Raw genomic sequence first — 26,170 nt, forward strand, 5'->3', positions numbered from 1 at the left:
AAGTGACTGAGTGTGCAGAATTTCTGACCCCATTTACTTATACATTTTCCATAGATCTAAATACAGATGTCACTTTAGTTACTGTTTGTCATCCATGTCTTAATAATGACCCTCTTTCAGAGTCACATAGATGTGGGCATGCTTTGCTGCTTCAGGGTCTGTGAGACAATCTGTGAGAATTTACAAACCCCTGAATTCTCTGCCAGAAAATGCAGTAGGAGGATATCTGGTCATCAGTTCATAATCTAAAGCTCGGGTGCAATTGTGTTATGCAGAAGACAAAGATCCAAGAGCAAATCCATCTTTGATGGATGGTTCAAAAGAAATTAAATGAATGTTCTGAAGTGGCCTAGTCAACATCCTGCCTTGAACCCCCTGGGCCAGGACTATAAGTAGATAGTTTTAAATAGATGTTTGAAAGCCCTTTATTGCTGAATTCTGTGGAAAGCAATTCTGGAAAAAGGAGCAGGAAAAATTTCCTCCACAGTAATAAGTCTCCAGTTATAAGAAGCATTTGGTTGCAGCTATTGCTCAAGGTGGCACAACCTTTTTCACATGGATAGGTATAGGGGCAGCAAAACGATTTTCCTTCAATAACAAATGTTTTATTTTGAAACTGTTTAATCACATTTCCTTGTTTTATATTACAGTATACACTAGATCTGACATGACTGTGACAAATGTGCAAAAACAGGAAATAAGGCATCGCACTGCATTTTTCAAAGCACTGTCCATGTCACAGAGCACAATAGTTATATTATTAAAACAGCCAAAGAACAAACAATGTTGGTTGTTTGGAAGTATTTTATAGGCAAATAGAATTCAGTAACTTAGTCATGAAATGTCAAATAATCAGGACATGAAACTAGTTTACCTAACAGTGTAGATGTGATGCCAGCTGCTTTCAAGTTTTCTTTTCTTACATTCAAGCTTTTCTTGTGCACTTCATTCAATGTATTCAACTCCACAGTGATTCATCACTGCAGCTGTACTGTATATAGCTAGACATGGCTACAACAAATATTTCTTCAGATAAAGCCTTTATATATGTACCTAATATGATGGATAAAAAGCATACAGTAAGTTTAATGGTCACAGATAACTAAAATTGCTATTAATTTGAAAGCACAGTGAAGCATTAGTTGTTCATTAGTTCAGCTTTAAAGTGTCTGCATTTAGTGTTCAGTATAATATTAATACTGCACAGGTGAAAATACTGACTGATCACTGTGATATGTAAACACACACAAAAAGCAAGTTTTATCCAGTATGCCAAACACAAGATTTAGTATCACTGTACATTTTTTACTGCAAAAAAAAAAATTGTAGGGTAATTGCTAATTATTGGAAAGCCTAAATGTAGCACACAGAAATAGTACCTACATGCACATGCACACACAGTCAGCCTTGTGATTACAATTAGTTGCAATCAAAATTTGACCACAGGCTCATCTTGACCCTCATTAAGCACAGTTATTTTGATTTATGCATATAATTCAATACAATATAAAGTAGAATGCTAATACTAAATAAGCCCAAATACAAGTGTATTACTATACGGCCAATGAATCAAACTTTTTTTTGAATCAAAAACTTTTTTTTTGTGTTTTCATTATAAATACCCTATTGCAGGCTGACTAAGATTAGATAGACTTATGTAATGTTTTTTTCAGTAAGCCATTACGATTAATTTGGTAGCAAACAGCAGATCTCTAAATATTTCATCACTCTGGGGCTAAATTAAACCAACATAAAGGCAATTTAAAAACTGCACATGAAATCATCTCATGCAAAAACAAAGCAAAAAAAAGGTCACAAAAAGAATCTAAAACAGAAACTCAGAAGACACAATAGAGACATCATGCTTCTCATTCATTTTGCAGTAGCTGTGTACAGTTTTCCAAATGCTAACATTCAGATATCATACCCATCATAAGTTGCCTTTCAGCACAGTTCATTCTTTTCTGTGTCAAGCGGTGAGTGTGCAATGGTCTAGAGAAGGAATTCAAAACTGTGCTTCAAGAAAACAGAAAGAAGAGTTGCAGAGTGGAAGCACTCTGTGAGGTAGTGGGATGTGCTGTTCCATCATAGTGCAGTGAATAGTTACCTTTTTAGGTACCTTAAATACATGACTGTGATAAATGTTTGGAGATGTAGAGGATGGTTTTGAAATTCTATTGAGAGTTCAAGGTATGATGCATCAAGACACATCTGTGTCACATCTGACTGACCTCATGAAACATGAGCTCACGTGGGATACGCGTCTCAGGTCCATAGAGTTTGTTCGCTCTGTGCTCAAACGCTGCTACCATCTGCTTTACTACCTCGTCAAAAAACACTGTTGCCAGCTGGGAGTGGAGCAGCGAGCGGAACTCAAACGATATCTGCAAGGAGGCAATTGTCGACAAGAACAGTGGGCAGCAAGAACTGACACAGATAAGAGATTAGAAATGTGAAATTGACATCCCAGCAATGATTAAGATAAGAAGCACACTACTCACAGAGAAATCTACTGTGCAAGTACGGGGGTAACCAGGAATACCAGGACTGAAACGCCATATTGTTTCCAGGTGATTAAAGAGTTTGCCATCAGTACAAACTGCCTAAGGTAGGGGGAAAAAAAATCAAATAGGTGTACATTCTTTAAAAAAAAAGGGTTCTTTTAAGCAATGCTATGGAAGAACCACATAAATAACCTCTTAATTTTTGTAAATTAGGTGGATAAATTTTTTTTTCAGCACTTCATGGACCTTATTTGCTATTAACTCATACAGGCTGAAGACTCTCCACGAGGGGATGCCATTAGCTCTCAAAAAGCTTTCGGTACTACATAAGAGTGGTGCTTTGCATTAATGCTACCTATTTAGTGTGCCATGTTAGGTATGAAGAACCTCTTCATAATGTAGTCAAATTTATTTGTATAGCGCTTTTTACAACTCATGTTGTCACGAAGCAGCTTCACAGAATTCCAGTAAAGAAAGTTTTAACAGGAATGTAAAAACCCCTAGGTGAGTGGCAAGGAAAAACTCCTCCCAGAACTGAGGAAGAAACCTTGGGAGGAACCAAGGCTCACAAGGGGGGACCCATCCTCCTCTGGTCAAACTAACCTACAAAATTATTATACTCCATCCATCCATACATTATCTTCCGCTTTTCCCCGAGATACTTGAACTCCTCCACTTGAGACAAGAGTCTATCCCCGACCCAGAGAGAGCTCTCCATCCTTTTCCGCCTGAGAACCATGGCCTCGGATTTGGAGGTACTAATTCTCATCCTGGCCGCTTCACACTCGGCTGCAATCTGATCCAGCGAAAGCTGAAGTTCACAGCCTGATGTTCCCAATAAGACCACATCATCCTCAAACAGCAGCGATGTGACCTTAAGGTCACCAAACTGGACACCCTCCATCCCCTGACTGCGCCTAGAAATTCTATCCATAAAAATTATGAATAGAATCGGTGACAAAGGGCAGCCCTGACGGAGTCCAACTCTCACTGGGAACAAGTCTGACTTACTGCCGGCCATGCGAACCAAACTCCTGCTTTGTTTGTACAGAGCCTGAATGGCTCATAGCAAAGAGCCATGTACCCTGTACCCCCGAAGCACCTCCCACAGAATACCCCAGGGAACACAGTCGAATGCCTTCTCCAAATCCACAAAGCACATGTGGACTGGTTGGGCAAACTCCCATGCAACCTCCAGAATCCTGGAGAGGGTGAAGAGTTGGTCCAGTGTTCTACGACCAGGGCGGAACCCGCACTGCTCCTCCTGAATCCGAGGTTCGACTATAAGCCGGACTCTCTTCTCCAGTACCCCTGCATAGACCTTACCAGGGAGGCTGAGGAGTGTGATTCCCCTGTAGTTGGAACACACCCTCCGGTCCCCCTTTTTAAAAAGAGGCACCACCATCCCAGTCTGCCAATCCAGTGGCACCGCCCCCGATGTCCACGCAATGTTGAAAAGGCATGTCAGCCAAGACAGGCCCACAACATCCAGAGCCTTGAGGAATTAAATTATTATACTGCTAAAATTAATAGTAGTATGTATTAGTAGTAGTAATAGCAAGGAGTCCATGAAAACTTCAATGTAGGGTGGGCAGCTAGTCCAAGGCAGATGACGGTAGCTGGGGCATGAGCAGCTGGTAAGTTTCCATACAATTTACACGTTTTTCTTAGAACTGTACATTCAAGCTAGGACCAATTTAAGAACCTTTATGTTTCACGGAATATTGTGATTGTATTCTATTGTAGTTGTAATGCAAAACTGTCTCATCAAAGGAAAATGGCACTTACTTTGACGAGGTGAGGGCGGACATGGCTGATCATAGATGTGTATCGCTCAATTACAGGGGGGAAGCCCACCTCAAGCTCAGCTTTGGCATGACCAGACCTTCTCATGATGGTTTGGGACTTTTTGCACCACGGCACAAAGTATTTGTAGTCATCCACATTGGCTACGACATCATACATCTCATGCATTGAATATCTAAAACAACATGAGTAATTAAAAGTTAACAACAGCACGGACTAGCAGAATTACATGACAATGGCCAGGTTGATAAACTTTTAGACATCAACAAAATTATTGTTAGAAATCAGAGAAATTACAATTATTTTCATACATATCCCACCCCACTTGGGTTGCTTTGCAATATGCTTCAGGTTATTGTCCATCTACACTGTGCAGTGCCATCCAAAGAGTTTTGAAGCATTTGGCTGAATCTGAACAGATAATATAGCACCTCAGAATTTATCATCAGGTAAATACAGGGACCAGTTCCATTGGCAGCCATACTGCCCATGTCATAACATAACTGTACACAATTTTTATATATATATATATTATATATATATATATTATAATATATATATAATATATATATATATATATATATATATATATACTATATATTATATATATATACCAGGTCTTCTGGTTGTTCTGAGCTTACCATTATGTCATTTCTTGTTAGATATAAAGCAATAGTTGATTTGCCTCACACATTTCTGTATCTCTGTGATGGGTTTGTTTTTATTTTTCAGCCTAAGCATGGCTTGCTTCACTGAACATGACAGCCCTTTGGACTTCAAATTCAAAGTTAACAGCTACAGATTCTGAAAGCAAATGCCACACTTAAAATAAATTCTACATCTTTCTTTTGCTTACTTGTGAAAGAATGAAGGAATAACACACACCTTGCCAAGAAACCGTTTACCTGATTCTTACACCGTTTACCTGATTTTATTGTACATACCCTCAAATTAAAGTATATGCTATACACTGCCATCCATTACTTAATTACTCTAATATGCTGTGAGAGACAACTTAAATGTTAACTTAATCAACATTTACATAATTATGGACCTTCCTGTAGAGGTGTTTAAGCTCTCACAAGAAGCTTCGATTATTCTTTGTTTTTTTTTCTTCAGTGCGGCACATATGCTCGCCTGCTTAGTATGATGATGCACTGAAATGGTTTTATGAATAGAGATTACCCTAGATTTACTTGGTCTAGGTAAACTGCATGGTCGGTGTGAACTCTCACTTGAAAATATTGTTTAGTCTAGAACATGATCAGGAAAGCATCTCATCAAGGTTTGATGAAAATGCCACTGGTGTGAGATCAGGCCAACCCAATTATTCTAAATGAGATCTTATTTACTTTTCCTAAACATGGTTAAGTTCCATTTGAAATCAGTGTGCAACTTAAGCAATTTGGAAAAAAACTAAACTTATTCAACATGGACAAATCTTCAGAAATAGGAGACCATTTCTGAAATCTGGCTACTGAGAAACAATCCTTGGATTTTCCAAATTTCATCAAAGCATTGTCTCACCAGATGTCAATCTTGTGTACGATCTGTGTATTATCTGCAATCTCAACTCCTAGCTGAGTAATATTTAAATAATAAGAAAAATGTAAGATGTTGCTTTATTATGTAGCACTCGCCTACATCTGACATATTTAGACAAATGGAGATGTGTGTGCTTTCCTCATTTATATTCACAACTTCTTACAACTAAATGTTTATGTTCCGCTCCTATTTTCATCTAAGCACTGTATAGAAGATGTAATTCAGAACCGGTTTCTCCTTGTTTAATGAAATTTAATACATTTCTATACATAAATGAATACATTTAACTTTATTTGTCCAGACACAGAAAAATGGACTTCATAAAAGCCCAGTGTATTATAACAGAATTTGTTAATGACTGGCTTTATTCTGAAATACAACCCCTTCAGCAAAACAGTATGGCTTTGCATCAGGATCAGGATTAGGTTTGCATTATTGCCTTACCCCATTATCCTCCTCTCTGAATATTCTTTCCTTTTATTACTGAGACTAATGAAGCTCCTCCTGTGATGAGTGGGAGTTAGTTCCACTTCTTGGAAGCAGAGCATTCTTGGAGTCCTAGTCATTAGGATTCCACACGAAGACAAGTGCCTGTGAGAAAAGAGTAAAACTGACTGCATTGTTGTAGGATTTTCTGTGTCAACAGTACAGTCAACAGAAAAGAGACTTTGTAACATCACACCATCTCAGACCTTCTAAAGGTATGGTTTGGTGTTTCTTGCTTCGAAGCCTTGTTCTGTTGATACACGCGGCAGGCACGCCACAACAAGAAGCGTCTCAGGTTTAAATATTGTAGGGGTTATTTGAATAGCAACTGAACAGCGTCATTTGATTGACTTTTAATTTGCGAAAATTGCGCTATATTTGTCACATACAATATGTGTTGCCATTGAAAACACCTCATGGACACCAGCTGACGGTCCACAGCCAATGGATATCTTGTCTTACCTGATGGAGCACCTTATCCGGTCTGTACATCTCTCTGTGCTGCCTGAACGTCCAGGGAGAAAAGTGGCAATTTCAAAACACTCGCTTAATGTCCGAACACCCATGGGCATACACCGGGTACCTCCGGCGAATGCCATTGATTGAAATGACTAAATTGGTATTCAGACGATTCTATGCAGGATTCCACTCATACAACGATGTTCTCACAGTGAAGAAGTCACCCAGCCAGCCTATCTACAGCGCTAGACGACAGCCAAGCTATATCCACGTACGAGAATACCGATATACAGAGACCGGTTTAACCAGCAAATAATGTGACTATCCGCTTCTATCCTTCTCGGCAGCCTGTCGAGTAAATGTCTAAACCTGGAAACGTAAATTTATAGTGATCTCAGCTCCGGCTCGTTCTCTCTTTATGTGTCACCACAGTCTAGGCTGCCACCAAGTGAACAGGAGGAAGAATTTGTCACCGGACAAATCGTGAAAAACTTGTTCTTTAAATGTTTTATACAACAGTTGCAGTTAATTTTCTTAACATACATAACACACAACATACATAAAAACGGCACTCATCATATTATGGATGATTTGTGGAGACTGCCTTTTCGGACCACCTCCCTAGGGGGCGATGTTAGGCATACCTACCATAGCCATTTCTCACTTTTCAAAATAAAAGCTCCCGTCATCTTTCATAACGAGCAGTTCGTGAATAGAAACGTTCAAGTTGAATATTTACTGAGAAACAGTCAGTCAAAAAACTCAGTGGTGTTCATATCTGTGTCTACATATAACTGGCTGAATTTCATTATGTGGATGGAAGCACTTATTGGATCCGATATATCATTATAATAACTGTAATTATTTCGATGATCTTCTAATGGCCTAGATATTGTTGTCTAGTGTAAGGAAGTGTGAAAATGTATCTTCATTCACTCGTTTCAGCCCCGCAACTCCTGGCCACCATAGATACGTAAGGTAAGACTATCATGTGTATCCATGGTTGAGCCACGGAATTATGGAATTTGTAGTTTTGAAAACTGCATCAAGAAGTTTTGTATCGAAACGCATGGACTATCCGCTGGCGAGGATCCCAAATGAAAGTAAATCGAATTAAGTTACAACTTTGCTTCGTTTTCGGTTTTGTCAGCGTTTTTACGTTTGAACACAAGCTTTTTAGGCATCTTCATTAAAACCTGAAGGAAATTCGCTTTTTGGCGCTCAACGTTATGTCTTTCCGCATATTGTATGAACTGGTGAGTTTGCTGTCAGTGCGTTACCTGCTGGCTGGCCTAGGTAGTTAGCTGTTCAGCTAGCTGCCAAAACTAGACATAATTGAAAATAGTGCCAGTAATTTCTATGAATATGAAGTTTAGAGCTAAATAAGGGTCATCAGATAGTTAACGTCCGTTTCGCGGTATCAGATCAGATACACGAATTTGTTAATCACAATATTTTCATCAACAAGTGACAGTTTATTGAATGTTTCTATGAAATAGAGGATAACTTGCATAATATAGCTACTGATCTTTTCACTAGCAGACAACGATAAATCGTAATCAGAGATTGTGTAAAGACTTCAATAATTATATTTATATTCTATATGTGACTCTGTTAAGCATAAATTAATTCTTTAAAGATTGCAGCGTTTATAACTTATTTTCATACTGTAACTAATCTGCCAGATTACTTGTTTAATTTAGAGATAAGTCGTGGACTCCACAACATTCTGAATTACCACCCCGTTTCCAAAAAAAGTTGGGACCCTGTGCAATGCAATAATGTGCAAATTATTTAAACACAATTTAATTGAAAAAATGGTATAAGGACAACATTTGAAAATGTTGAAACTGATATATATATGAATTAGGACAGGGCAACAAAAGATTAAAAGGTAAAGTTGAGAAAATTAAGAAAAACACTGGGTGTAACATCTCACAACTGATTAGGCTAATTGGCAGCAGGTCAGTAACATGACTGTGTAAAAAGAGGATCCGAGAGAGGCTGAGTCTTTCAGAAGTAAAGATGGGAAGAGGTTCACCATTTTGTGAAAGACTGCTTGAGCAAATAGTGCAATAGTACAAGTATATTGTTTCTTGAAGTAAAATAGCAAAGAACTTGGTGATTCTATCATCCATGGTACATAATATTATAAGATTCAAAGAAATATATGTATGCAAGGGCCAAGGCAAAAAAAACAGTACTGGCCGGCTGTGATCTTTGGGCCTTTGGTTGCACTGCATTAAAAACATGATTGTGTGGTGGGAATCACTGCGTGAGCTCAGGAACACTTCCAAAAACTGTTGTCTGTGAACACAGTTTGTCGCTGCATCCACAAATGCCATACAAAGAAGAAACCATATATAAACAGGGCCCAGAAATGCCATCTTCTTCTATGGGCCTGAGCTCATTTAAGTTGGATTGAGATGAAGTGGAAAAGCATCCTGTGGTCTGATTAATCAAAATTTTAATTCTCTTTGGAAATAATGGATGCCCTCTTCCTGGCCAAAGAGGAGAGTGACCATCTGACTTGTTATCAGTGCATAGATCAATAGCCAGCATCTGTGATAGTATGGGAGTGCATTAGTGCACATAGCATGGGTGATTTACACATCTGTAAAGGCACCATTAATGCTGAACAGTATATTATCACAATCACCTAATTGAAATTATTTGTGATCACTTAATCAACCAACCTTTATTTAAACTTGAAGTACACTAAGGGTGAGCCTTATTTACAGTGTAGCTGAGGCAATATAGAAATAGATTGTAAAAACATATCAAATGCTAGAAAAAAGTAATAATAATAATAATCATAATAATAAAATGAATAGTAAAAATCAATCAAATCAGAATAAACAATTGCAAAAAATAAAATATCACAATTATTTGAGAACAGTTATTTAAACTGACTGCAATACTTCTCACAGTCTTTAGATTTTACAATCATGTTGCAACAAACAAGTGTGAATTGTGTGCATGGCAGCTATTACATTATTAAGTGATCTTTTTCTTTTTTTTTATCTAAGAGGCTTTAAGATGGATTCTGTACAATGCTATTGGAGTGGAGCAAGTGGTAAACAGTCCATTCCAAAATCCAGGCCCATAGCAAACACATTATCCAGACTGGCTGAGCTGATGGCTCGTGTGGAGCATAGACAAGAAGGACATTCTCCAAAGTCCCAACAGTCCAATTTTTCCATCTGTAAAGACTGCGGTCAAGAATTCTCAGATCTCAACAGTTGTCCTGCCACCAGCAGAGTGAGCATGCCCTACAAAAGCCTCATCGCTGTCAACACTGTGGCCAGGAATTTGCTCTTGGGTCTACTTTGCAGCTCCACAGATGCCTAACCAACCACTTGGTGTGCAAAGTGTGTAGAGGGAGGCCGCAACAGGGCTCCTCGTGCCACTCGTGTCTTGCTGAGGCCTTGGGCCCCCATTACATAAAGGAACAATCCCACCATTTAAACCACAGACTTCACCATGACAGCAGTCCCTATGCCTGTGCCCCATGTGGAAAAGCATTCAGCCATAAGCAGGAGCTTCTGTGCCACCAGCAGGTCGGAGGCTGCCAGCCAGCCCCACTGAGCCCCAAGGCGTTCACGACTTCTTCGGCTTTGCTTGCTCTTTCTCCTGATGATGCACCCGCACCCTCCTATGCTTCCCTTCCACCCTCACCTTCAGAGTCCAAAGACTACCCGTTTACTTGTAGGAACTGCCTGAAAACATTCCGTACTGTGCAAGGCCTGGCAAGCCATCAGCGTCTTGTTCATACAAACAGTAAGACAAAGAAAAAGAAGACAACTGAACTTAACCAAAAGTTGAAGGATTCTTTGTTTCCATGCCGATCATGCGACAGGGTTTTCTCTCAGACCTCTATGCTGTACCTACATAGGAAAGAAGAGCATAGGAGAAAGACTTCAAGGATGAGACAGCAGAGGAGCCATGCGAAGTGCACCCGGCAGAGGCAGAAAGGCGAGACGTACCCATGCTTGCAGTGTGGAAAGGTATTCTTGCACCATCTCACTCGCTGGGCACATTTCAAGAGCTACAGCACCCACTATCAGACCCACCTTGCAAACAGTGGGAAATCGGGCAAAATGGACAGGGTTGACAGAGCTGCCAAAGACCTCAAAACAGCCAAAGACCTTAAACTTAAACATGCCTCAAAACCTTTGAAGGAGACAAAAAATTTTAAGACTAACAAAAAAGTAAAGAAGCAGCACCTACATTTGAGGACCAGAAGAAAGGAGCTTGCAGACAAAGAGGCTACAGAGATACAAGATGAAGATGGAGAGTTCCCTTGCGCATCATGCGAGGAGGTCTTCAAGACCCAGTCTTCCTTGCAAAAACATGAAGAGGTTCACCAGTCCTCATACACCCCAAACCACTGCAGTGTGTGTACTGCTGGGATTGCTCTGCCTGCAGTTGTGGAGTCCTCTGTGAATAGAGTCTATCACTGTGTCCCTTGTAAAGAGATATATGTAGACCTGGTTACTTTTCTACAGCACTGTACTACACACCATTTTGGCAATGAAGATAAAAAGGATGGTGACCGGTTCCGTGATGATTGAAAGGATGCATAGATTAACGTCTGGCCAGAATAACGTCAGGAATTGTGTGTTGCATGTCCTCCTCCTTTGACTTCTCCAAAGAGATAGCTTAGCATATTTAGCAGCCTTTGTTTTCTGTGAGATTTGAGCTTTTACTGCACCTTGAAGAGCCTTTAAAGGTACTGAAACAAGTTCAGTTGCCAGTGATTTATAACAAATATAAGTGAAAGAATGCCAAACAGTGTTTCTTAGAAAGAGGAATGTATGGTTATTTGCTGTGATTCATCAACACCATTGAATGTTGAACTCTTTTAGTAGAACATACACTGTCAAATATCAATTTCTATGTTTCTGTTAAAATTGTCACTGTATGAGTTACAGACCATTGTTAAATACCAGCTATATATTTGTGTATATATATTTTTTTTTTCTTTTTTTTTTTCTTCAAATGCTGAACTATATCTTGCTGTGTACACTGCTAAATTTCTCACAATATATTGGTGTAGGATAATTTGAATCTACTTTTGGCACTGGCATCTTTTTAAGACTCAAATGAGATTTCTTTCTCGATGTGTTATTTTTGACACTGGAACAGAACAACTGTGTTAGTATTTATGTAGTGTACACATATAGACCACAAAGAAAGGTACGATTCATAGTATTCTATGTTATGTTGGGTCTGTTGTCTCAGTTGATCACATATTCCCATGAAAATGATATGCTTATTAATTTTCTGTGCAAGCCACCCAAGAAGCCACTGAAACTAGTCTGTTGTATCAGATAAAACAGCTTGTTTGTTTGTTTTTTCCAGACATGTCTTGAAATAACAAATGTTTTATGTAAAGTGGAGTTTAAGAAGTTCTGTGGCCCTTACAACTAAACCAAAAGCACCTTTAGCTAGCACATGTTTCACCCCTGTGCCTCATTATGCTCACCTCAACTAGTGCCTTGTGATAGCATGTGGGCTGTGCCTGCATATTCCTAAAGCAGCTGAGTTGGAGTGGGATTTTAATGTAGATCAGTACTGCTGTGACATTACTGTATTTTACATTTTCTTTCAACAATGGTCAGCAGAAGTCAGAGACATAAATGTTGTCGAAGACTATCTAAAGATGTTTTTGTTAATTCACAGACTACCTCTTCAAATCTACTGCTCTGTCCCAAGACACATGGACATATTATGCAAGCATTAAAGCCACTGTCATCAATATGTGGGTTTGTGAAGCTTTATGTTTGAGATTATGTCCATAGTATGATATAATCTCTTATTTGTTGACTTTTTAGTGGGAGATTAAATTACATAAATGGAACACAGTGTGCCTTTGTATGTTATTATACAACTAAATAAGGATAGTACTTAAAGGAATAGTTAAAATAACCTTGATTACAGGAATGACCAAAATAGCTTTCTATTTTGAGTCAAAATCTCCTGTAGCAAGTAAGAGAAGCGCTCTCTTTGAGCTTGGCTATTCTAGTGTCCTATACTTTTCAGTCTTATTTAACATATATAATACCTGTCAAAACCTCTAGTAATAGGTTTTCCTTACTTTTAGGCTACTGTCACTCATTTCAGAATGAAGGGGGGGAGGGCATATCCAACTACAAAATAACACATGGACTTATGCTGCCATTAAAAAATGAAAATAAGATTCTTGAAAGTAGCATTGATGACATTAATAAGCACTTTTAATATTCTCTCCAGCAACTTCATAAGAAGCCACTTTCAATGCTTTTACAGTAATCCAAAGTAAATGTTAACTCAGTTACAAAACAGAATCTTCTCAGTGATAGCTTTGCAATCATAGTGCCTAAACGCCAACAGCGCACCTTTCCAAAGCAACTGTCCGTACGTTACGTGTATCTACCCAACTGTATGTAGTTAAGTGATATTTTTTTAATCCCACAAACGGGGAAATTCCACCGCCGCATTTAACCCATCCGTGAAATGAAACACCAATACACACTAGTGAATACACACACACTAGGGGGCAGGGAGTACACTTGCCCGGAGCGGTGGGCAGCCCGGGGAGCAATTGGGGGTTAGGTGTCTTGCTCAAGGACACCTCAGTCATGGACTGTCAACACTGGGGATCAAACCGGCAACCTTCCGGTCACAGGAAGCCAGTTCCCTAACCTCCAGCCCACAACTGCCACCAAAAGTAGAAGTGTGGATTTGCCTAGAGTTCTAGACATTTTACATCCAGAAACTGAATCAGTATTTCTATGCACAGACAACCAAATCCTGGATAGGCAGCAAGCTATGTAGCGTCTCTGCATGGCTCTGGTGTTCGGGAGCAGCGGCGTGGTGTGTTTGATCTCCAGCACTGAAGGTGGCGATATAGTCCGCTGCCAGAGGCCGCGAAAAACCGTCACTTCCGGCTGCACACGCATGTTTCTCATTTTTAGACGGGTTTAATACGTTTTTTCGTTGTCTCGGTCTGCCCTGTTATCACTGATCAAACATGAGCAAAGCGCATCCACCAGAGCTGAAGAAGTGAGTACTCGAAGTTGGGTTTTGTTCGACTCGCTAGATTTAGTTGTAGCTCTGAGCCGCTTTTCTCAAATCTAGCGCGCGCTGTGTTAGCGTTAGCTCGTCTGCTAGCCGGTAGTTCTTAGTCTGGTTAGCGTTATATCTATAACACTGTGTCTAGCGAAAATGAGCTGAAACAAAGCAGTTTTATTTTTTATATGTTAAATAATTTTTTTTTATGTTAAATTAGACTTTCGTATACATGTAGCTAACGTTAACTGTTCAGACAGTTGAGACAAAGTGCACAGGGTATATAAAAATGTATTGAAGTAAAATTTATTTGATGGTAATCTTTCGTAGTAATTGACTTTGTAACGTTTTATTTAAAAATAACGTTTTATTTTCCTTTTTAGGTTTATGGACAAAAAACTGTCACGTAAGTGTCATTTCAGTCACACAAATGGAGAATGCAAAGAAAATGTCAAAGCACTCACACAATAGTGTTGTTTTTTTTCTGAGATTAAGAAGTTAGTTACCACATCCTGCCTAGTTTAAAGCAGTTGTGTTGGGAAAATTAAGACATATTTTAGGTTTGTGGACATTTCCTTAACTGGACAGTTAATTACGTTAAATTGAGTTCATATTAGCTCATTTTGACTCTGTGTAGCTTGGATTTGTTAAGATCTACGTCCCTTAATTATGTATTATACAAACTAAATATAAATCAAGACCCCAGGTATGCCTTTCATTGGTATTGCACTTTTTGATTTGTTGGGTAGAAGTAGAATTGGCTTCCTCTGTATAGTTGAACAGTGGAATAGTATAGTATCACAATGGAAAATCGTCAGCTTTTTGATTTTTGATGACACTGCATCCATGGGCAGGAGTAGCACAGAAATAATAGATTTTTACCCATGATTTCTGCAGTCACACTAGCCACGTTTACATGCAGACTAATAATCTGTTAATAAACCGACTAATATCCCAATTGGAATACAATCCATCTATGTAAATGCCTCACTTGGAATAGACTAATCTGATTGAGGCTATTTGGAATACAATTTCTGTCTGATTGAGGTGGGTAATCTTGTAAATAATCCATTAAATAGAAGAATAATAGCCATGTAAACGCATGTATCTGATTACATTCCCAATCGGAAGGTTTAAGTACGTTATGCAGATGTGTGTTTGCGTCATAGCGAAAGTTTGTGTCCAGCTTGTGTCTCAAAGTTGTCTTCCTCTTGCCCTTCTTTAAAACATACTTCATGTGTACTTATTAATGAGTCTGACACAATCTTAAAGCAATTAAAAACACAAGCGATGCTTACTGCTGCTCATCTCACTCTGACTGGACGTGATGCTCGTGGTAATGTCTACATTAAGCGGCACTCTACGCATGCGTGTAATTTTGGATTGGTTTACATGTAGTATGCATGTAAATGGTGATTTTCATTAGATTTCTGAGTAGAGTGAGCATATAAACACCTCAGTCTTAATCTATAATTAGAATGTATTCAATTGGATTGGCAAGAATCTTTGCATGTAAACATAGCCACTGATGAAAATATTTCCTTTATTTTTTTTTTTATTTTTTTTTTTTTTGGTAATGACTGAATTGTTTATTCTTAGTTCAAACGCAGGGCTACTGTTGCCTCAGTGCACTCACATCATATCCATATGTGCTTGTTGAAGTTATCGTTCCAAAACCATGGGCAATAATTAGGAAGTGGAACCCCCTTTGCTGATATAACTACCTCCACTTTTCTAGGCTGGAACATGGCTGTGGAGATCTGTTTCCGTTCAGCCACAAGAGCGCTAATGAGGTTGAACGTTGATGTCAGACCTCTATGCAGGCCAGTTATTCCACATACAACTTGACAAACCCATCTTTTTATGCCCTGTGCATTTTTCCTGACACCAGGCATATCAAACTGGGGATGTTCCGGGCCTCAGTGCTGCCGAGATGTGTTTACTCTCCTCTAACGCTCTGAATTCAGTTCATGAAGACCTTGCTAATTAGCTGGTGAGCTGAACCAGGTGTGTTTAATGAGGCATTGTGCTGTTTTGTCCTGCAAGGACTGGAGCCTGACATGTCCTACACCAAGCCTTTTTTTTCTTTTGCACTGTGGCATCTGCCAAACTCACGTTCATCTGTCATGCTTCAGATGGTGAAGTGTGAAAATCCACAAAAGACTTTTTTTTTTTTTTTTTTTTTTTTTTTTTTTTTTTAAATTGCGATTCTGTGAGCTTGTCTGGCCTGCAGCTGTGACTGAACTTTTGATACTTGTAAGGATAGGCATTCTGACTTACTTTGCAATGAGTATCTATAGGAGTTAATGATAATCGGGGGTAAAAAACTGTTAAATACACAGTCCTGGTGTTGCACAAAAGGAATACATCAGTTATGTAGCTAGGTATTTATGTGGAATGAGTATTGGAGGCTGTTTAGATGAGCTAACAGGTGCACTGAAAAAAACTGGTTGTCCTCTACATAAGAGATTTCCTCGGTGGACGAACAGGTTAGTTTGTCAGAGAGGGATCTTTACTGTTTCTGGAGCTGGCTAACATCAGCTAGAAGAGTTAGCCTAGTTAATGGTAAAGCAGTGCCAGAACTGGCTGCATTATCTGCTTTCTCAGTCACATCTTTTAACAACGCATCCTTGGAAGCAAGCTTAGATTCAGTTACTTGTAGTTTGGAGTAGCAAAGTCTAATATATACATATACACCAATCAGGCATAACATTATGACCACCACCTTGTTTCTATGCTTATTGTCCATTTTATCAGCTCCACTTACTATATAGGAGCACTTTGTAGTTCTACAGTTACAGACTGTAGTCCATCTGTTTCTCTACATACTTTGTTAGCCTCTTTTTAACCTGTTCTTCTGTTGTCAGGACCCTCACAGAGCAGTTACTATTTGGGTGGTGGATCATTCTCAGCACTGTAGTAACACTGACTTGTGATGATGGTGTGTTAGTGTGTGTTGTGCTGGTATGAGTGGATCAGACACAGCAGTGGTGGTCATAATGTTATGCCTGTGTGTGTACTCACAAATATACAAGCAAAACATACAGAGAGCATTTTGCTAAATTGTTGGACCACATATTCCTTACTGTGCTGAAACACAAGTACTCAAATAGTGAATTAGTTACATGGAGAGGCTGACACACAATTGTAATTTTAGACATGCAAAAGTAGTTTATCTGAAATAAGTGAACTTACTTTAACCTTGAGACTGTCATTACTCATTTTACTACAATTCAGTTTGCTTGGGTACATGGCACAGTTTTATGTGCATTTCTGACTATATACTTTAGTTAAATTGTGGTTTTGTAATGATTATTCAGTGAATATTATTCATAAACATACTACAGTTTTCTATGCTATTTTTATGCTGTAAGTGTAATTTATAATCAGGGAAATGTTTAATTTTACTTTTCTCCCTTTTTTCCCCGTTTAGTAAAGCTGAATGGTGGTCGACATGTCCAAGGCATCTTGCGAGGATTTGATCCATTTATGAATCTCGTGGTGGATGACTGCTTAGAAATGTCCCCAGGGGGACAACAGAATGCCATTGGCATGGTGGTTAGTAATCTCTGTCTAAACTGTTAAAACTATCCAGAATTTTAATAAGACCTAAATCATAAGTATATACAAAATATGCACTTATAAAGTGCAGCTTGTGTTTTTAATGCAGTTAGGCAACAATATGATTAATGAACATAATGCACACATCTTGGTTCATGTTACAGCTTTGTATAACATTATGTTCTGCTTCCAACTGTGAAATCTAAAAAGGCCTCTGAGGTCATTCTTTTAGTCAATGATAGAAGTACTCTTGAGTTTATTTTTTTGGTAAAAAGCCATTCTTCTTCATTTTCAGGTCATCAGAGGTAACAGTATAATCATGCTGGAGGCTCTTGAGAGAGTATGAGGATGGACCCCCTTTGTCTCCCCTAATCGACACTTCCTTCCCTGATGCAAGATGCCTTTTAGTTTTGTTATTAAAGGATGGAAAATGTCTGAAAACCCTGTTGTGTATGAATAATAAGGTGATGTTTTTTAGGCACCTTAATTGATCTGTCTTAGTTTATGCCTTTTTTGAATTGTGATAACTTTTGAAATGCGTGTACCACTCAACCCATTTGTCAATAAACTGAAGGTGAATTTTGATCATTGATCTTTTTTTAAATGGGTATTGACTCATTTTTACATTTCCATCCACATGATTGTTTTACTTTAAACTAAGGATCGAGTGATGTAGGCTGATGTTTTTCTGTGATTTCAGCATTCCTACTTTTATTTATTTCTCCTGTACCATTAATTTCTCTAAGCATATAAGGGCTTCCTGCAGATCTCATTAATGATGGATTGCATTAATTTGGCCTTGTGTTAATGGCCTTCTTTTTATCAGGCTTCCTGTAGGTCCTCAAAGTTTTAAAATAGATTTAACAATTTTCAGGTCACAGTGTCACAGCATCTTGAAACTCAGCTGCACTCAGAGCACTTTTGTAAAACCTAAAACAGCCAATCAAAATGCCAGTAACAAATCCTGTGATCATGTTGAACATGTTTTCAAATGAATTATTTCACTGGATCAATGAACAGGAAGAGAGCAGTTACAAATTGTGCAGATATCCTCAGAAAAATAAGACATTGGTCAATAAATGAGATGGCAGTTAAGTCTTTTTTAATGCGTAATAAGTATTCATTACATTGTTACATTTATAAAATACTAGAACATAGTGTTTGTTTCTGTTTTTTTGAATGTTAATGTTAAAAATTTAGGGTAATACATGTTGGAATACAATATTCATGGTATTCTGGTTTTATTAAGGGACTCCTACCATGTGAAACAATGTTTATTTTTTTACAGCATAGCTGCCTGTTAATGCAGAAGTCATAAGAAGCTTTTTAGAACAGGGGTCATTTAAGTACGTGAGTCTTGGCGATAAACTTAACAGCCTGTTTTATGGGTAAGGTTTGAAAAAGGTTGTGTAACAATTATTTATGAATTAATGGTAAATGTATCATGTGTGGTTTATGTTTTTGGTGCATAAACCATGCCAACATCAAAAGTGGACCCCAGTGTAATGCAAGAAAAACGTAGAGCCTTTGCTGTTCGTGAAGTGTTCAGCACCACAGGTAAGACTAAAACAATATCCTGTGCAACTGTATTACTAATTACATTTTTGTATTCAGTTACAAGATACCTAGTGTTACTCGTGTGTACTTTCTTGAAAACTCTATTTGAAATCTACCTGGTTTCTTCGTTTGTCCTTTTTTTGGGCCTTCGGACCATTGCAGACATTGCACTTAGACTTTAGCCCTGCAAGGGAAAAAAATATTGTGCATAACGAAGACTTTTATTTTGACAGCAAGGGCACCGGATATTTCATATTTACGTTGGACTTCGTCGGCCCATCGCTGCAATTGGACGCTCCACATGTACCGATGCTATGTGGAAAGTAGTGATGTCGGAGGAGGTTGGGAAGAAAGTGCAGGCGGTGGTGGACCGGGTGAACCAGGCGGTTACCCGACGCCCCAAGGTTAGTTTTATAGTGATATGGCCAGTGTAGAAGGTAAAAAACACGCCGTCTGAAGCACTTTACGAACGTGCTTCCTTATGCCTTCATGCCGTGGGCTCCTTTGGTCGGTTATGTAAGCAGCGCTCAACCTTTGCTCCCGTTCGTGCTGAAGAGACTAAGCTGAATGTAATGCAGTGAATCATGTACCTGATGTGACACTGTTCAGTTACCAGCAGGGCCTTAAACGTTCCACGGTTTAATGTGAACACGACAACACGTTAGCCGAACATTACATCGAGCTTTTTTGTCAGTATTCAACTTTGTAGAGCTCTTCAGCAGAGGCGTAACTAGCCCTGCCTGCTGAGTGGGAATAAACAGCACGACTGAATGCCACACCGTCTTATTTGTTTGCATTTCCAGCATTAAAAGGGTCCAGAAATTGTCGCACCACAGCTGGTTAATTTAGAGCACGCAAACCACACACACACACACGTACTACTGAATTTTGCTTTTCATATTTTTACAGACATTACCATGTGTGGCACCTCGATTAGTTGCTGTTAGTAAAACCAAACCGCCAGACATGGTGCTAGAAGCTTACAAACATGGACAGCGGAACTTTGGAGAGAACTATGTAAGTAAAGTTAGATCTGAGTATGAGCCATTAGCGAGCCCTGTCGTCTGTCTGCCATATTAATATACATGTTGTTTATCCTTGCAGGTAAATGAACTTGTGGAGAAAGCGTCTCACCCCCTGGTAAGTGGTCCAGATTTATGCATAATGTAGCCGGTCAAGGTTGTTTTTAACATTTTACTGATGTACTCTTGTCTTTTTTGTGTTAGATTTTATCATCATGCAGTGAAATCAAATGGCATTTCATTGGACATCTACAGAAGAATAATGTAAATAAACTCCTGGGTAAGCAAGTCAGCTTGTAGTGGCATACACAGACTTAACTCAGATGTTCTCACAATCATTCACACAGTCTAGAGATTCTATGCTAATTGATTGTTTCTTGTGACTGTTGAAACTTTTATTAATTAACTCGCAGGTGTTCCAAACCTCTACATGGTAGAGACAATTGACTCCGTGAAACTGGCTGACAAAGTCAACAGCTCCTGGCAGAAGTTACGAGGATCTAACATGCAGAGGTTAAAGATCATGGTTCAGATCAACACCAGCGGAGAGGAAAGTGTGTGTCTCCTTCTCAAACTGTGTTGTGCTTTACTAGTATTTACCTGTCTTAATCTTATCGAATTCAGTGGGTTAAAATCTGTTGAAGCCCTGTTAAAATCACATATGACAGCTAGGAGTGGACGATATGATCATGTCGTTTTTATAATAAATAAATATAGTTTTTCTGAGCTATAAATCGTGGGTATTTAACTTAAACACTAAAATGAACAATACCAATTACAAGTTCTTTAAAATGAAAAATTTTCCGCATAAGGTAGCTGTATAAGGCTTTGCTTTGTTGTTGAGCAATTGTGAGTCTGAATGTATTTCTTTGGAGTATATGCAACATCAATATTGCACTCATAGATTCGCATAACATTTAAAAAAAAAAGTATGGGGGAAAAATAGTGATGTATCATGTGTCATGAAAATGTCTTTGTCATACTTCTGCTAAATCACCTGTCTCCAATCACACTTAATAGAATTCCACAAATTTTATTATATGGTGTCAGTCTGTTAAAGTACAGTGACAACTCAACCTTTGGGATGTTCTCTATTAGGTAAACATGGCCTGCCTCCTGATGAAACTATAAACACAGTCAAGCACATTGTATCCCACTGTTCTGCCCTGGACTTCGCTGGACTCATGACTATTGGCCGTTATGGCTATGACCTGAGTGAAGGCCCCAACCCAGACTTCCAGGTATATTTAAATTGCAGAGTTGGCTGCCAATTGGTAATTTGCATTTCACTACTTAAATCATGCCAATGTCATAGAATTAAATTGACTAGCTGGACATAAAGCTAACAGACAGATATTTCTTAATATTATTGAAGCCTAAGTTTTCAGTATACATTTTTATTGAAGGACATCCAAAATGCAACATATAATGTAAAAAAAAAGTTACTTGAATGTCATTGAACAAGCTTTAAATGTCAGTGTTTAAGCAATAGAGTTGCTACACAATGTGAATATACACCATTGTTGGCTTTGTGCTCACATTACATTTAAAACTCCATTATGGATGAATTTAAGCATGATGTGCACAGAGTCTTGTGCTTAAAAAATAAACAGGGTGTGCCTCTTAGGGAGCAATTTGAGAGAATGCAAAAGACAGATGAGTGATAAACATTTAAAAATGAAGTTGAAAATTTGCATTCAGTTTGGGAATGGGAATATTTATTGCCGAGTGTTGTACCGTTCTAAGCAGGCTAGAGGAGTTTTTTTTTCAGTCACATTGTGCATTGCTTTGTAAACAACAGTGAAAAGAAGCACACTAAACTATTTTAAAAGCTGTCATCTGAATGCTTAAGGTACAAGCGGAAATTAGCATTATCTTTGCAGTGGAAAATGCCTAAACAAAAGCTACATTTTAAAGTGAATTACAAGGTTTCTGCATTAAACATGGCTATGTAATGCCAGGGCATTTCATTTTTGTATAAAGGGAATTACCCATAAGATCCTAGGTATGCTATTGGCATGTATTAGGATATATTAGGATGATCATACACTGTAACTGCTGTTGGAGCAGAGGTTGAGTAGGATTTCAGATCAGCAGATTTAACTAGCACTGTTCTTAGAACTGCCTTTTCTTCCTGTGTCAGATTCCAGGTTTAACAAACCCTCCTCCTGTGCATGGAAAGTAGGTTAAGTTTGTCATCCAAATAAGTGCAGAGTAGTTTGACATTCTAATTACATGTTTGAATTAATTTTATTGCAAGCAGTTTTAAATTTTAGTGCCATTTTTTAATGTACAAGAGATTTTACAGAGGTATTCAATTTACATATGTGAGAATCATGTTACTAATTTTAATTTTACTAATGTTTTACTTTTCATGTTACTAATTTTAATTTTCACATGTGCAAATTGAATTCCTGACATTAAGAATTGAATATTTAGTAGTTACAGTGCTTTCAAAGCACAGCACAGCATTGATTCAGGATCAATAACTCAAGAACCACTTAACGTAGAGTCTTCTTCAATTCTGTTGCAAAGGTCTTGTACATGGCATGATGGCTATGACTTTTTTCTTTTGTCAGTCTGTCTATCCCGCTACCACTGTTGTCCGTCTCTCTACCTCTCTTTCTGTATCTATCTACAATTTTGTCTATCTATCCCTCTACAATTCTATCTAAAATAGAAAGTTGAATTTTAAAATTATTTTATGATTTGTTAAATGAAATGTTGTTTTTATTACACTTTTATCATTTAAGTACTTTTATCAAATAATTTACTATTGTTTGCCTGCACTTCTTCCCTTAAAATTCATAGCTCTAATTCTGAGAATTAGTTTTTTTTTGTTGTTGTTTCTTTTAACATATCCATTTTGGCAGCCAACAAGAGCTTCACTTGATATGGGTCTTTGAGATGTATGACCTCATTTACATGCTAAAAGACACCAGTGTGCTAATCACTGCCACGATAACTTGATAAATAATTTAAAACATTAAAAAAAAAAAAAAAAAGTCACACGTTTTGTGTGGCGTGGCACCTTTACTGAGTTTTATGGCCCAGTGTCACTTGTTTTGATGAGTAGTAAAAGATATTCAACATTTTCATGTATTCTTCTGCCCTAAATATAGCTGTTTCACAAATGTGTAGATGCTGCTAAAGTGTCGGGAGCAGGTGTGTGACAGTCTGAAGCTCTCAGTGGAACAGGTCGAGCTCAGTATGGGCATGTCCACAGACTTTGAGCATGCGGTGAGTTTAACACTCTTTTTCCACTCTTGTTCTTGTAGAAATGTGTGTGCATCTGTCTGTTCGGTGTGGTCAGTATCACTGGGTTTAGCACAGTCTAATTCTTTCATTTTGGCTGTGAACACAAACTATTCAGTTTGTCCTATCATGGTGTGAACGATAGTTGTACTATGAACACTGAGCACAACCAATGCTTTATATTTCTTCCATCAGATTGAAGTAGGCTCCACTAATGTCCGTGTCGGTAGCACTATTTTTGGAACACGGGAATATCCAACCACTCCCAGCCCAAGCCCAGAAAGAAGGCCCAAGGTCGTATCTGAAGAAGCAGCAAAAAAGATGGAGCGTCTTACTGTGACAGAGCATTAAATGTCAGAAAGAGAGACACAACTGGATCTGCACAGTTGAAGAGGACCGGTTGTGCATTTTACAAATGTTACTGGAACATCCAAATCGGAAGCCCAAGATATGTCTTAACTATTGCTCTTGACATAGTCCTTTTGCGGAATGGTAAGATTGGATTTACTACATGAATGTGGTCTTAAAGTTTTTACTCAAGTAGACACTGTACAGTTGTAAAATCCTCAAACCTTTTTCACACTTTCACGTTTGATAATATTTAAGATGCAGGAAATACTGCTAGACCATAATAGTGTTCTTGCGCCATTGTAGCCAAATTATTGAGGGTTTTTTTTTTTTGTTGGTTTTTTTCCTCTTTGTTAACTGGCTGCTGGATCTGCATTTATTTTAATTCTAAATGTATTTTAACTCTGGCTAAACAAATGACTTAAACATGATATTTTGCTTATGTTTTGTGGAGGAAATGTGGATTGTGGTGTTTCCAATCAGTAAGATGTTGAGTCATCTTAAAAAGAGAAATCATCAATGTACAGTATCATTTAACTACTTGTCTGTTGCTGTGAAAGCTGTGTAAACAGGACTGGTGTTGGCCATGATGAAAAATATTGGCTGCATTTTTAACACGTCATTAATAGTGCATTTCATTTCAAAACCATATTATTTTCCTGTATAGTACTTGTATAGTAGTTCCACAAGGCAAGTGACATGAAGAAAGGACATCTTCGACAGAAAGTGCTTGGTAAAACTGAGTGAATCTTTGAAACTCTATAGCATCTTACTATGCAGACATAATGTTGGTTGTATGGTCATTTATTTTAGTGTCTTTTGATATTTAGTGTTGAATAAAACCAACCATTGTTTCTGGCTGTGAGCAACTATGAACAATCAATGGGAAATCACAGTAATTTGACCACATGTACAGTGTCTAACAAAAGACTGTATCTTGTCTTTAGGTGGTTGTACATAAGCAAAATAATTAATCTGTACGTTAATGAGCAATAAAAAAATATTAACAATATGAAGTAGAACTGGCAATACACACCACACCAACAGCCATTTATCATGACAACATTGCTAAATTGATGATTCGCTTCAACTGTTTATTGCAGTCTTGTAAGTAGTTACTTTCTGCATGTGTTGTACCAAGAGAGTTGTTTTGATCTTTTAGGTGTTAATACCTATAGGTACTTCGAGATGAATTCATTAGTTATTTGAAATGTTCTCAAAAATTCTGTCTGCACTTTAGCAAATGAAGTCACATGCTTATAATGAACTACAACAAAAAGGGAAGTTTTAATTCAGATGAAAATTGTACAAATCCTCCATAATCCCACCAAATAGCCATTTTAAATGTAAATTTTAACATAACATACAAATAACCCAGATAAAGCATAACCCCAAGCTTATGGAGCCTCTTGACATGCTTTTAAAGACATCAGTGTGTGTTTCTATGCATGCTTTGTACATTGAGCAATAACAAAAGTAGTGGCATATTGAGTGAAACTCCATTCAGCATTAAGAATATAAGTTGCTATTAACTGTATTGAGCTACATTAGCAGTTGTGTTGAGCTACTTTTTTACATGTAAAATCTTGGCAATCAAATTCACAATTTAAACCAGTGTTTCAATGAGTTTTTTTCTGTACAAAATGTTTATAAAACTGTAACATTACAAACTATCTTGAGTTTCAAGTAGATCGTGTAGAAATACTAAACATCTTTAAGCATTTGAAATTATATCTTTAAAAGGTATACAGTTACTCCCTCCGGTAAATAGATCAAGAATTAAGTGACAAAGGGGAAAGCAGTATGATTAAAAGCATAAGATTCAAGTTAGAATTAATCAATTTGTGTTCTTGGTCTCCACTCATTGTTGGAGGGACAAGTAAATAGTGAGTTTATATTAGAGCCAGGCACGGTGGCGTGGTGGGTAGTGCTGTTGCCTCACAGCAAGGTGGGCCTGGGTTCGATTCCCCGGCCGGGTGACCAGGGTCCTCTCTGTGTGGAGTTTGCATGTTCTCCCCGTGTCTGCGTGGGTTCTCCGGTTTCCTCCCACAGTCCAAAGACATGCAGTCAGCCCAATTGGATATAATAAATTGCCCCTAGGTGTGAGTGTGAGTGACTCTTTGTGTCCGTCTGTCTGCCCTGCGATGGACTGGTGACCTGTCCAGGGTGTATCCTGCCTTCTGCCTGAAGACTGCTGGGATAGGCTCCAGCGACACTGATGGAGAAGCAGCTTAGAAAATGGATGGATGTTAGAGCCAAGACTATCTATTATTAAATTGGTTTCAATTATTTTGTGACAAAAATTGTGTCAGTTACTGTATTGTGGACAATCATCAAAAGTAAGATTTATGAACAATATATACAAATTTGAGATATCAAAGAAATAGGATAATTTGCACTTTGGAATGACAAGATATTTTTACCATTTTAAATAATACAAACTCAAACTCCTGCATCTTGATCATTAGACAAGCTGCCATTACTGTAATTACAAATATTTTCACCTGCAAATATGATGCCATCTCCTTAAGTACATGGTACATATGATTTTCACATATTTACTCAATACTCCTT

At 38.1% G+C, this 26,170-nt stretch overlaps 4 protein-coding genes across 4 annotated transcripts; 3 read left to right on the forward strand and 1 right to left on the reverse strand.

The window, feature by feature from the left end:
• Positions 1 to 583: 583 nt before the first annotated feature.
• On the reverse strand, positions 584 to 7,267 carry si:dkey-190g6.2 (coenzyme Q-binding protein COQ10 homolog A, mitochondrial). The gene is made up of 5 exons (XM_017694200.2): positions 6,804 to 7,267; positions 6,300 to 6,446; positions 4,293 to 4,485; positions 2,502 to 2,603; positions 584 to 2,384 (listed from the first exon to the last, which is right to left on the reverse strand). The coding sequence occupies exons 1-5, from the start codon at positions 6,938 to 6,940 to the stop codon at positions 2,217 to 2,219; spliced, it is 747 nt and encodes a 248-aa protein (XP_017549689.1). The 5' UTR covers positions 6,941 to 7,267; the 3' UTR covers positions 584 to 2,216.
• A 520-nt stretch (positions 7,268 to 7,787) lies between these two features.
• si:ch211-148l7.4 (uncharacterized protein LOC563603 homolog) lies at positions 7,788 to 12,663 on the forward strand. The gene is given in 3 exon segments (XM_017694166.2): positions 7,788 to 7,903; positions 9,830 to 10,038; positions 10,041 to 12,663. Coding segments are annotated over 2 exon segments (1,533 nt in total). The 5' UTR covers positions 7,788 to 7,903; positions 9,830 to 9,839; the 3' UTR covers positions 11,375 to 12,663.
• A 1,033-nt stretch (positions 12,664 to 13,696) lies between these two features.
• Positions 13,697 to 18,006, forward strand: snrpg (small nuclear ribonucleoprotein polypeptide G). Its single transcript, XM_017694199.2, has 4 exons — positions 13,697 to 13,847; positions 14,237 to 14,259; positions 17,287 to 17,411; positions 17,710 to 18,006. Exons 1-4 carry the CDS (start codon positions 13,816 to 13,818, stop codon positions 17,758 to 17,760), a joined length of 231 nt encoding a protein of 76 aa, XP_017549688.1. The 5' UTR covers positions 13,697 to 13,815; the 3' UTR covers positions 17,761 to 18,006.
• A 1,227-nt stretch (positions 18,007 to 19,233) lies between these two features.
• plpbp (pyridoxal phosphate binding protein) lies at positions 19,234 to 24,608 on the forward strand. The gene is made up of 8 exons (XM_017694198.2): positions 19,234 to 19,375; positions 19,881 to 19,988; positions 20,076 to 20,111; positions 20,198 to 20,273; positions 20,407 to 20,547; positions 21,092 to 21,234; positions 23,135 to 23,233; positions 23,444 to 24,608. Exons 1-8 carry the CDS (start codon positions 19,286 to 19,288, stop codon positions 23,597 to 23,599), a joined length of 849 nt encoding a protein of 282 aa, XP_017549687.1. The 5' UTR covers positions 19,234 to 19,285; the 3' UTR covers positions 23,600 to 24,608.
• The last annotated feature ends 1,562 nt before the right edge of the window (positions 24,609 to 26,170 follow it).

The sequence above is a fragment of the Pygocentrus nattereri genome, chromosome 9 (genome assembly GCF_015220715.1).
Source record: "Pygocentrus nattereri isolate fPygNat1 chromosome 9, fPygNat1.pri, whole genome shotgun sequence".
Classification (NCBI taxonomy): domain Eukaryota; kingdom Metazoa; phylum Chordata; class Actinopteri; order Characiformes; family Serrasalmidae; genus Pygocentrus; species Pygocentrus nattereri.